At 36.8% G+C, this 13,728-nt stretch overlaps 1 protein-coding gene across 35 annotated transcripts in view; it reads right to left on the bottom strand.

The window, feature by feature from the left end:
• Positions 1 to 13,728, bottom strand: part of LOC145686531 (uncharacterized) — a 316,530-nt gene that overhangs the window by 147,375 nt on the left and 155,427 nt on the right. For 34 of the 35 annotated variants that reach the window (XM_081759929.1, XM_081759938.1, XM_081759945.1 and 31 more), the window contains 3 exons: positions 13,519 to 13,572; positions 7,455 to 7,598; positions 1,936 to 1,980 (listed from right to left, as the gene is read on the bottom strand). In XM_081759929.1, the coding sequence (XP_081616055.1) occupies positions 1,936 to 1,980; positions 7,455 to 7,598; positions 13,519 to 13,572 (243 nt within the window). The remainder of the gene's footprint in view (positions 1 to 1,935; positions 1,981 to 7,454; positions 7,599 to 13,518; positions 13,573 to 13,728) is intronic. The other variant, XM_081759959.1, reaches the window with a different exon arrangement.

Genomic DNA, 13,728 nt, shown 5'->3' with positions numbered 1-13,728 from the left:
TTTTGAGGCTTATTCTGGGGGACATCAATTTCATCTCATTTTCCTTTGTGGTAAATGGACACAAATCATCACATTTTTTTTTTCCAAAAAGCACATTTCAAATCGGATTATTGGGGGCAGGGACGTACGTTGGGGGTGGGTCCTGGGGGTCCGGAACCCTCCCGAAATTTCGACTTTTGTATAAATTTAGCTTAATTTTAGGGGCAATTTTAGGAATTTTAATATAAAATACCGTCACATTGAGTTTGGATCCCCCCTGAAATAAATTCCAGCGTACGCTACTGATTGGGGGAAAGTCCCCCTAGTTCCAAGATTGGAGGGGACATGTCTCCCTCACCCCCTGGGATTTGCGCCAGTGGATCTCACATTAATTAGTAGATTCCACCTCATACACCTTTGGTGGTAAAGAGGAACGTAAACTCTAATTTATGAAATCAAGGAATAGAAATTAATTAATCTTCGCATGATAACAATATAAATTAGGTCTCTGTATTACATTACTTACTAAATTAGCTCTTGCCTTTGCCGCGGAGTCTTGGGTTTGATTCTCGGCGGGAGCTCATGTGGTTTGGATCCCACGTTAAGCTATAGATTCACGTCTCATATAGCCTCGCTGCTGAAAGGGATGCTAAACTCAAATCAAATCAACTAAATTAACTCATACACAATAACACACTGAGCAAGGCTATGTGATAATATGTAAAAAAAAATAAAAAAATAAAAAAAACAAAAAAAAGCACTATCACGTAACAGTTTCAACACAATAACTGTGTCTTCATCTACGGAAAGTATATAAGTGATGACCAACTCCCAAGCAGCCAGAAGGAGTGGAAGTCTGATGAAGACACAGTTATTGTGTTAAAACTGTTACGTGATACTTTTTTTTTTTTTTTTTTTACATATTATCACATAGCCTTGCTCAGTGTGTTATTGTGTATTAGTACAAAATGGAAACAAGGCCTGATAGAATAGTTATAAATTAACTCCTTAAAATTTACAGTATGCTTCTTCTTTTGGAATTACGATCACATTGTTTATTAATAAACACTGCTAAAAGACAGCTATCACACGATTCCATACCCTTTATCATAAGCAACCAACATTTCTTAGCTACTGTGCAGGTTGCATACCAGCCAAGGAATGCTATACATTTTAAATGGACAGGCACCGTTACTCATGAAAATGTTAATGGAATAACTCCATTAACGAACGCCTTAGTTGTCTATTGCAAAACGAGAATTCAAAAATTCACTTCTTCAAATTATCAAATGAAATCTTTGAGTTTTACGTCCCACACCTTTTCCGGCTAGGCTAAAGGAGACGACGATGACGAGAAATGAATGAAAATGGTAGAACGAAGAGAGTGGGAGGAAACGGGGGAACCCCGAGGAAATCCACGTAACGGTGTTTGTCACCCCACAATACCCACTTGGCGCGAGCTGGGATCGATCCAGGGACCCCACACACCAGAGATGAACACTCTACCACTGAGCCACCGCTGACCACTCTGGAGTTATCATGTGGAGTAGAGGGTGTTAGGCGTACTTCCACTGTGTGATTGTAAAATCCAGTAACACTGGATTTTTCGTCAACCATTTTTTTTTAAATAAAAAAAGCAGTCCTACGGGTAGTGTATATCGTACGTGATCGATGAAAATCATCCGATTTTGATCCCGCTTACCGAATGGGGACAGGTAATTTAATGATGGGGTGTTTTCGTTTGGAGCAACATATCGCAGATATAATTCCGGGCAATAGGCTGCCGATTCATTAACATAAGTTGTTAATAAAGCTTTCCTCTCGCATTTTGTACTACTCCTTATCTATTTAATTTGTTTAAATCAGTTATTTTACGTACCAGTATGAGCCCTGCTCACTTTTGTTACTTTTAAAACTTGATATTTATTTCTAAGAGTGTGATATTGTTAAACTTACCTGGGCTTCCGGGTTGGCCTGGTGATCCTGGACTTCCTGGTTGTCCTAAAATTAAAAAAAAAAAGTTTTTAGAAGATATTTATGTTAGATATACTTGGGAGTTTTTTTTTTAATTTTATGTTTATTTGCAAATTAATTAAATAGCATTAACACAAATCTGTACTGTACCAGGTATAAAAAAAATTATATAACTACGTAGTTTTGCACAATTCTAATATTTATAACTCTTCAGTGAATTAATATTTACTCATAAATTAATCTAATGATTTCCTTTTAAATTATAATATGCCTATTATTGTCATTGTGTATAACATTTCTATAATCACATGAATTTCTAACAACTGAAAATTTGTGAAGAATCTTCTGATAATAAATTGAAATATAGAATTTAACCGTCTTGAATATATTGTATATCTGTGCCATCTTTGTTTTCAGCTCCTTGATCTGTATAGGAAATTATTTTTATCCGTTGAAATGGAGTGGAATTTTAATGATGGGATTTTCTGTGAGTTTTTCTTTAAATCTATTTAAAATATCCGTTATTTAGTGAAAATTATTATTTTTTGATATACCAGTGTGTTGCACATAAAACCGGTATGCCTCACGTACCGGTTAATCGTCTCTATTCCCTGTTCAGCGTAAGCTCTAAACTCCGATAAACAAAATATTTGTATCCTTCCGCTTGTCACAAATACAATTGGCTAATGATGTATCACTCCCACTCTCCACGAGGAGGAGCAAATTATACACGTGCATTTTACAATACTGTCTCGTATTGCCCAGATACTTACAGCAGCAGCAGAAAAGAAAGAAAAAAATTCGAAAGATTTAAAAATATATATTTGAATTTCGCTGGTAAACAATTGTTGCTTAGTGAGTAAAGGTTTACGTTGTTGATGTTCACCACAACACTCGCTGAACCGGGATTCATGTCAGCCATCTTTCAGACTTAAAAGCAGAACACACCTTCCCAGTTGAATTGGCGCCATAATTACTGAGCATGCTTAGTTTTTATTTGTATTGTTTCATAATCCACACTCGACTGCAGTATTATTAGATAATCCGTATTATATTTTTGTCATTTATAATAATGTAGTCGTTTTATATGGAGCTTCAAAGTGAAGTTATAATCAAATCATATGAACTATTTTGCGAAGGAGTACAAGCGTCGGTAGGCCAACAGCAAATCAGCGAGAATTAGGTTCACGTTGCTTCGTTTATCGCAGTTTAGAGCTTAGGCCGAACAGGGTTTAGTTAAATTGCTTGTGGGATGACACTATCTCGAAGGTTGGCTACACTGCATTTTATCGGGAAGTTGAGTTGTCGTCATGTGTTATGTGTTGAATCAGTGCTTGTGGTGATAAAGAACATTTGTAACAGAAATGGAGCAGTTTGCATTAGAACCGTGAATTGATATTGTGGAATTTTACATAAAGACTGAAAGCAAATTGTATGCTGACAATTCTCACACAATAGACGATTTTAAACGGAACATTACTAGAGAAATTAACACCACACCTGCAGAATTACAGCGTGTTGCAGGTAACGTCATCAAACAAGGTCAGCAGTCCCGACAAAACGTACCAGCGACAAAACGTACCACTTGAATTTTCGCGACAAAACGTACCACTTTTGACGACCTGTCATAAATGACAACCTGTCATGGATTAATTAAAGCATTTCTGATATTTATTCCACGACAAAACGTACCACTTATATAAATTACAACCTGTCTTGGACTAATTAAAACATTTCGGATATTTAATCCGCGACAAAACGTACCACTTCAAGCATTTTTTGCAGCGTGTTCATAGATTATTCTCCAGATCGAACAAACCTCTCTTAAAGGTTCTGTACGTGACAATCGTAACATTAAACACGTTTATCAGCGTGTAAGAGAACACGAGTCTTCCAAAATACATTATACCAATGTGGGTGCTTACATATCTAACAAAAGAGAACATAATGTTAAGAAACTACTTCCTCATAAACAGGTAAAACAACGGCAGTATAAGGTTGAGAAGAAGAGACAGGTAATGTATCGAGTTGTCAAAGTGCAGAAACTCATTGGTAAAAGAGGGCTCATTTACACAGGAAATGTAGCAGCCTATTTTTGAAAACCACAGAAAGACACAGCTATAGATCATGGAAACTTTTGGGATATTATTCCTTTCTTAAGCAAATTTGATCTTCCGCTTAAAAGTAATTTAGATAAGGTCACCGAGAAGAGTCATATACGAGGAAGTAAGCAGGATAGTGGTCGCATAACTTTTACTAAACACAGTGAATTATGTTTTGAATGGTATCAGCACACTTATCGGAGAGAATATTTCGAAAGAAGTCTCTCAAGCTTCAATATTTTCTGTTCTATTAGACACTATTCAAGATATAGTAGTTTCAGGCCAATGCTCTGTTGTTTTACGGTTTGTTGTTAAAATAGTTGTTAAACAAAGTATTGTTGTCATTGTAAAATGCATATCTACCACAGGCCAGTGTCCTTGCGGTTTACTGCTGGGAATTCTGCAGAAGTTGAACCTTGATATTAAGAAGTGTATTGGAAATTCAACCGATGGCTCAAGTGACATGCAAGGACAATATTCGGATCTTTTCAATTCACCTATGATCAGTTACACGTGTGATTCATTTGATTTTGAGTTTAACGGCCCTTTTAGCAACGAAGCTATATGAGACGGGACATACTGATTTACGGGAAATCCGAAGCACATGAGCTCCCGCCAGGAATCGAACCTAGGTCTTCCACGACAAAGGCGCATACGCTAACCGCTTAACCACTAAGAAACTCAGTTACACGTGTGGTGTTACGCTCATATACTCAATCATGCCATATGTGATCTGACAAAAAATTGCATTGATTCTGTGTCATTGTTCTGCTGAATGACTGTGCGATATTTATGCGTGAGTCTTATCAGCGAATGGACATTTGGAAGATCAAATGTTAACAAAGACGTCTTACAGTTATTGCGAAAGCAAGATGGTAGAAAACACACTGTTTTTCAGAAAAAGTTTGGTCATTTTTCGAACCCAGAAAGTGCTTCGTATATAGAGTTCACCATAATAATTAAGAAAATTGCTTCTACAGAAAATATCAAACCAAAAGCTAGATGTAAAGCGAAAGGATATATAAAAGATCTTCTCAAGTTCAAAACAACTCGGACAACACAAATGTTCCTTAAGATATTTCAAGTGACGACCTCTCTGTCAACCTATCTCCAAATAGAGGGTGCTGCTAGTGTAGTCCTATCGGATAGTGCAGACTACTCTGTTCCAAGTGAAAGAGTAGAGAAATGATTTTGAATCCGTTAAGAATGCAGCATTAAGCTTTGCAGAATGGGCCAATAACAAATTTGAAGACTTAGAACGTGATTTCTTTTTCTTCTATTGACCTGTCGATAATTCGCCTTCAAAGATGGACAAAGATTTTCCTGTGAATATGAAGATGCTTCTATCCAATGACCAGGTACTGCATCGAAGCATTCAACACAATATTGAACATGGTAGTTTCGAGTATTTCTTCAAAATTCAAGAAGCAATGCACTTTATGGATTATTTGGACCCTAGACACTTCAACCAAGTAACAGAACTTCCAGACGTGCCTTTCGATAAACTTACATATTTTCTGAAAAACTTCAGTTAAGCAGTTTCCAAGGATACTATAAATGTATTCTCTTGGACTTTTGAAGGACGTGGATGTCCTTGAAAATCAGTCTTGATGACGAGCACAACCGAGAAAAATGACTGTCCTGATGATGCAAGTGATTCAGAATTAGGAGAAAATACATTTGTTTACAAGGAAAGCGAATACAAAAGTGTTGCAAAATTGTCCAATGTGCTGCTTTTTAATTTTGCAGTAATACTTATCCAGGTTTCCAGCATACTAATTTTTGTTGACTTTGCCCGTAACTCAGGTAACATGTAAAATAAATTTTTCAAAACTGAAATAAACTGAAATACATTAAAAATAGGCTAACGAGTACCATGTCTCAGGAACGTTTGAAAACATTTATGTTGATGTCTATTGAAAAAGATTTATTAAAAAATATTTCGAATGCAAAAGTGATAGATACAGTAGCATCAAAAACTAGTACACTAAAGCATCTGCTAATTTTGTAATATAGTATACGTTCTACTTGAACTTCGTATATTATTTTGAACAATTCAGAATAATACATTGATGAAAGAATATCAGGTTTTAATTGTCAATTGTTAATACTATTGACTTGCTATTGGTAGAAAGAAAGCTGTGCAACTTGATTTGTGACATCGAGATGCTGGTAGCCCTTGTGGGAGAAAGCGCCCGCGCCCCTCTAATAATACCTATCCGTCCCTGGTCCAAAGCCTGGATAAAATGTGATGGAAATCAGCAAATATTCAAATATTGCATATGCAAGATTCTTGCTGGTCTGGCGAGAATCTTGCAGGTATGGTCTTGGTGTTGCGAGAATCTTGCAGGCATGGTCTTAGTCTTAGCCTTAGTCGTAGTCTTGGTCTTGCATCGGTACTTTTCTCACCACCAATCTGTTCAACTTTTAACCTTATTTTGGCCGATATATGATCACGATATATGCTGTCCTATCAAGTGGTACGTTTTGTCGCCTGTCATTATTTGATGGCTGATTGGAAGATTTTTCGCAAGTAGCCCTCCAGGCAAGTGGTACGTTTTGTCGCTTGTCACTATTTAAAGTGTTTTTAGAAAACCCTTCACAAGCATCCCTCAGGGTAAGTGGTACGTTTTGTCGGTGGTACGTTTTGTCGCGTATTCGGTCAGCAATGCCTGGATGTTCATGGCCACCACTTCCAGCATCTCTTATAAACAGGTAACTGTATAACGTTACTATTAACTATGCATTCATTGTTAGTTAGTTCATTGTTGCTATTAAAGTGTTACTTCAATCTCGTGAGTCAGGCGTACAGGTTTTATGTGAGACACCCTGTATAATTTTAATTTTTATTAATAAAAATAATTTAAGTAATTTTAAATTTGTATATTGCACACCCTGTGGAAGACTGTTGTAAGCCAAAATTACACATTTGTAGGAACATGGCTTAAAGTCTGTTATTCTATCAAAATTGCTTCCCTGGAATACTGGTAATTCTGCCATCTAGAGGTTAATTTGTTTAGTTCCTTTCTGCGAAAATACCACCAGGTAGAGCTCGCTTTTCTCTCTCTATTTTGTTTTGAGCCATGATAACTCAAAATTTCCATTTTTTGAGTTGTAACACTCTTCCACCGGGTGTGCGATATATATTGAAAATTCGTTGTGAAAAAGTAAGGAACATTTAGCTAGTAGAAGAAGAAATCAGTGAATATAATCATTTTATTAAACAAAATCCCACGTAAACCAAGGAGCTAAAAAAATTAAGTTGGCATAGGTACACAAAACACTTAATACACCTATTATAGTGTATATATACTATTCGCTTTAATGCACTTATTATAGTATCTATATACTATTCGCTTACTCAATAATTCTTTACCCATAAACTTTGTTTTAACTCACCGGGACCACCTGGGTATCCTGGGCCTCCTGGATATCCTCCAGGTCCACCTGGACCGCCTGGGCCTCCTGGCTGACCTCCTGGTCCACCTGGTCCTCCTGGACCTCCTGGATATCCTCCTGGGCCTCCTGGGCCTCCTGGACCTCCTAAAAGCAAAATAATTTAATGTGTTAAAATTCATTTATCTCTTTTTGTAAAAGAAATCCTAATTGACTCACTGATTGATTGATGAACGTCCAGGCCAAACTGCTCAAGCTAGAAACTTGAAATGTAGACAGACCACAGAATTTGCGATATAAAGTCCCACTAAAGAAGGATTTTTGAAAATTCGAAGGAAAGCGGGAAGAATAGAGGAATGGCAATTATTATCTTAAAATATCCATATCTCGGAATCTCTGAATGTTAGAAATATGAAATTTGGTTATGGAATTTTCATTCAAAATAATCAGAATTGTGTTTCTTTGGAGAGTGTGTGATGCTACCAATGCATTTCTACCAAACATGATTCTCTCCTCTTTCATAGTCCTTCACTAAAAAAGATTTTCTTTCTCGCTTGTTGTTTGCGTCTATGTATCAAACATTGCACTGAAAGATGACTACAAGGTATATCAGAGTACAAACACGTCAGAATCACAGAAAAGATAAGCTTTCTCATCCACTTCACATTTTGCACAGACTAACAACAGAGGTGTGAATCACATATCTTGTCTACTGTAACTACACTAACTTCAAATTGCACTCTTGTTACTACGTCATTCAATCGCTGTGGTACAAATAGTGTTGGCAAGAAAGTGGCAAAAAAAAAAAAAAAAATCAATCCAGGAACTTATGGACCACACTATATATGCACTCAAATACATATTTGATATGTCCGTAGTTTTAGTAAATACTTTTATCTTGGATCACCGTTCTGCACAGGATATAAATGCGGGTCCCGCAGGATGGTCTTGGCTAGTGACGGATGTAGACACTTTCGGCTCATGACAATTTATGGCTGGAGACTCCTCATTCAACACTACACTATCCCAATAAGCAATCTACTAATGAAATTGTTTTAAATGTTGATCTTTCTTTCTCTAGTAGATCCTGTTGAGTTTTACAGATTTAGGTAGTTTGTCTAGTCGGAAATCCGACTCTGGTCGTGGCACACGCTCATCTCTATACACGTACCTTCCCCTCTTTCTTTGTTCTAGGTTACTTACAATCAGTGTTGCCAAAACATTGACACAAACACTAGTTGAACGAGAGAGAAAAATACTGCAATTAAGGGTGAAAAGTCGCTAAAAAATTGTTCCGGAAATTTTTTTTGTCTATATGCACTGTTTTCAACTTTCATGTGTATTTTATATACCTTATCATATTTTCAACAATAACAAGGTTCACTACTAACACACTGATGATACTACTACTACTGCTACACAAATATAAACACAAACATAATATGATCTACTCAATTCTCTGCCTACGAAACCATCTGTCTTGAATTTGGCGTTATTTACCATATTTTCTGTATTTTTTTGGTACATATTTTGAAGCAGTGGTCATTTAGGTTTTGCTTTGAAGAGAGAATGAGACTGCTTATATAAGTAAAGTTTCATAGAGCTCATTACTATATTATTGCTGTAACACTTCACTTTAAATTGCACTTCTACAGCTAATCGGCTTGTTATCGATAATACTGTATTACTTGTGCCTCTCAACGAAACATCTGCAAATTTACAACGACATTAAAAATTTCATTAGACGGCAATTAGAGGGCAGGAGGTCACAGGAAACAAAGAAAGAGTGTAAAGGAGTGGCTATTTGCCCAACTTCTCGTCGCCTCTGCTGATTAAAAGAAAGAAAAGGAAGGGAAACAGAATCATAAAAACTGAAAGAAAAGGAAAGGAAAAAGATCATAAAAACTGTTTTGAACTGTTGAGACCCAGAGTTAAGTACACACAAAATATACACTTAAATTCTTCCTTGAACCTTTATTCTTTAAATGTACCTTTCAGTACACTGTATTCTATACCATGTTTATCCACAACTATTTCAATCCTTTTGTATTTCTTCAAACCTATTCTTAAATTAATATCTTCATAACCTAAATCTTCATAATCTCATTTTACTCTTTAAACAATAATCTCCTTTGAATCTTTGCAATTCATATAATTATTATATTCTTTCTAAGCTTTGTCCTTACAACCTATATCCTATAACTTCGTTACATCTTGTTTATCTTAGTAACCACAGACTAACTACTATTCACTTAAGGCTACATCGGCATGTATAATCTTTCGTGACTTTTCCAGCCAACATGAACTAAATAACTTCGAAGGACAAAAGACTCTATATTTGTAAATAAGTCACTGGAGCTTCACTTAAGAATAACCATAAAAAGTCGTCAATCAGGTGTATTATTATTTTCTTGTCTCCTCAAATCTGTTAGAACTTTCCCCGTACTGGCAATATTGATTACAATCTGGAACTTTTCAATGAAATATGTTTAAATTACTGGACTACTTACATAACTACTTATCGTTCTTAGAATATAGAACAGCGCCTCTATTGGAATAAAATGGAACTATAACTTTACTACCTACAGAAGCGACACCATGTGGTGCAATAGTAAAGATGTCGCTTTTATCGGAGTGAATGGCATTGGCCAGTGCTTAGTACAGCACACACACACATATATATTAACAGACGAAAATCATATTCACGAAGAAATTAAATGTCGACTAAAAGCAGGGAATTCGTGTTACTATTCGGTTCAAAATCTCTTGTCGTCGCGAATTCTGTCGAGGAATTTGAAGCTTAAAATATATAAAACGATAATCATGCCTGTTGTTCTGTATGGTTGTGAAACATGGTCGCTTACTCTGAGGGAAGAACATAGACTGAAAGTACTTGAGAACAGGATCCTGAGAATAATATTCGGACCCAAGAGGAACGAGAATGGGGAATGGCGGAAGCTTCATAACGAGGAACTACATAGTCTATACGGTTTACCCAACATTGTTAGGGTCGTCAAGTCTAGGAGGCTTAGGTGGGCAGGTCATGTAGCTAGAATGGAAGAAAGTAGAAACGCTTTCAAAGTCTTGACTGGTAGACCCATAGGAAAACGACCATTAGGAAGACCTAGGCGCAGATGGGAGGACAATATTAAGATGGATCTCGCAGAGATAGGAATACAAAGTAGAAACTGGACGCAATTAGCTAGGGATAGAAGTCAGTGGAGAGCTTTTGTGAACGCGGCACTGAACCTCCGGGTTCCATAAGCCATAGAGTTAGTTAGTTTATATGTATATATATATATATATATATATATATATATATATATATATATATATATATATATATATATATATATATATATATATATATATATATATATATAAAATTTACTTGATTTTATGTGATTTTCAGCTTAGCATCCTTTTCAGCAGCGAGGATATTTCAGACGTGGACCTACAGTATAACGTGGAATCTGAACTATATGAGCTTCCACTGGAGATCGAACCCGGGTCTCCCACATCAAAGGTGCGTACACTAACCGCTTAGCCACGAGGGAGCGCATGGGATTTACTTATCATTCGAATCTCTTTTCACAATTAAAATTAATTTTGAAGTAATAGCTACTTATTAAAATAAACTTTTTTTTTTTTTTTTTTTTTTTTTTTGTAATAACAGTGTCAGGTGTTCAAGTGTGCACTACGTGAGGAACTTTGGTTTCTATGGCGTCATATTTTCTTACCACTTACGGTTTTAGTAGATAGAGTAGAGTGGAGATTGAATATGTTCCTGGGACGATTAATTGATTGCAGGAAATTTCGCTGTCTGTTCGTTTTTACTCTATAGCAATCAATGTTAAAGACAGAAGTGGTTGATTTCTGTCACTTTCAGTTTACGATTTAGGAATTTAGGATTTAGGTTTCTGGGCTTTCGCCATCTATGGTCACTTTGCCCGTCAAATGGTGGATGACGTCCCTCGGCGAGCACACTATGCGGAGAAACGGAAGGAAGGAATCCACCTGGGACCTATATGTTAGGTATTACCCCGGCATTTGCCTGGTGTGAATAAGGGAATCAAGATGGCTGGCCCGAAACCGGGAATCGAACCCAGGACCGCTCGCACCGAAAGCAAGAGCGTTAGCGATTACGCTACGCGGGGCCATCACTCCACCATTTGATTCATTTCTCATCTTCACCGTCTCCTTTAGCCTCACCGGCATAATCGCGGGATGTAAGATTCAAAGATTACATTTCATTTTCCCCCAGAAAATTTTGTTCTGGCGCTCCTGACAAAGGAGGGAGAGGTACGTATAGACAGAAAGAAAGGAAGAAGAGATAGGAAAGATGAAAGGAAAGCGAGGAGTAAGAAGAAGAAGAAGAAGAAGAAGAAGAAATAGAAAGAATAAAGCAAATAGAAATTCCTGGGCAGCTCCTTTCTACATTCTTTTCTTTTCTATCCTTTATTTTTCTCTTTCTCTTTTTAGAGAATGAGAAAGAAAGATAACTACTTTACCTCTCTCAGCAGTGATGTATTTAAGGGGACTTCCGGGCTTTTAGCTCCCCTCCCCGGAAATTCAATAAACTGTTTTAAAGTAAATGATGCAGCATTTTCACATTTGCAGGGATAAAGTTAGCAAAGCCCCCCGAAATTAAATCTCTCTGCGAAAGAAGTTAGAAGAGGAAGAATAAAGTCTACTTTCCATGTTTTCTCTTTTCTTTTCTTTCTTTTCCTTTCTCTTGACTTCTCTCTGAAAGTAGAGAGACAGAGCGAAAAAGAGAGAGAGAAAGAAAGAAAGAGAGAGAGAGAGAGTAGGAAAGAAAATCTTTCTTTCTCTCTCTCTTTCCCTTTTAAGTTTCTTTTTCTTTTTTTCTTTCTTTTTCAAGAAAAAAGAAAGATAAGAAAAGAAACATTGAAAAGAGGAACTGTTTGATTCTTTCTTCCTTTTCTTTTAGTTTTTAGATTTTTTTGGTCTCCCGGTCGGGCGGACATACGGACAAACTAAATATGTAAGGGAATTTCGATAAACTAAGCTCCTGAAATACATAAATGTAAATACATGAAGCTTTTTTAAAAAGCTTAAACTGATGGCTTTGTTTAAAGTTGCCCATGATACCGGTGTTGAGGCTATATCATTTCCAGTGCAGGATTTACGTGTAAGCTAAACAAGCTATAGCTTAGGACCCCCACTTGCTTGGGGGCCCAAAAAATTTAAAGGAAAAACTGACTAATGTAATTTCCAAATAAGAAATAACAAATAAATGAAATGAAATCTTTGAGTTTTACGTCCCACGCTTATGCCGGTTAGGCTAAAGGAGACGGTGATGATGAGTAATGAATGAAATGGTGGAATGAAGTAAGTGGGAGGAAACGGGAGAGCTCCGAGAAAACCCACGCACACGGTGTTTGTCCACCACAAAGATCACTTGGCGGGGGCTGGGATCGAATCCGGGACCCCAAGCACCAGCGGTGAACGCTCTACCACTGAGCCACCGTGCCCCTAAAATAACAAATAGGATAAAACGCGCATATAACAATGATGTTTTTGTATTGTTGTGTACTAGGCTTTTATGAAGCAAGTAATAGGGCTCTATTTCTGAGCCTCACATGTAATGAAGCCCTTGTTATCTAGCTTCGCTTATAATGGAGCCCCCGTTTCTCAACCCTGCTGATAATGGGCCCTTGTTTTCATTAGGTCCATAAATTAGCATATAGCATATATTCAAACCTAAACAACGGCGACAATTTGTCACTGAAAAAAAAAACTTGACGTATAGAAGGCCCCCTTTCAACAGCTTGCGGCCCCATCGAACCTAAATTCGGCACTGATCATCTCTCGAAATGATGTCGTGAAAGCAATGTCTCGTCTCGGAAAGTATATCTGATACTGTTGAAAGAACTCTGTCTCGCCTCATGAGTAACCCTAGGTTTGTTTTACAAGACATTCACAAGATTACGCATAAAATTTGAGAAACTATTATATTTTGAAAATGTACAAATACGTAATTGGGTTATTACTTAATCAATAAAGAACATTGTGGGTTCATATGTGTGTTATAACTTCAGCTTACCTGGACTTCCTGGAGATCCCGGGCTGCCTGGGGATCCTGGGCTTCCTGGTTGTCCTAGAAAAAATTGAAAAAATTATTCATTAAATATATAAAAAAAAACTATAAAGATGTTTTTGAGAGAAGAGTGTAGGTTTACGTTTTTATTGTATATGTTGAGGTTGGATAGTAATGCTTTAGGAATGGGAAGTGACCCAATTGCTAGATGTTTCT

Source organism: Thermobia domestica, chromosome 5, assembly GCF_964235325.1.
Source record: "Thermobia domestica chromosome 5, izTheDome1.hap1.1, whole genome shotgun sequence".
In the NCBI taxonomy this organism is placed as follows: domain Eukaryota; kingdom Metazoa; phylum Arthropoda; class Insecta; order Zygentoma; family Lepismatidae; genus Thermobia; species Thermobia domestica.
This window is presented reverse-complemented; position numbering and strand designations above follow the sequence as displayed.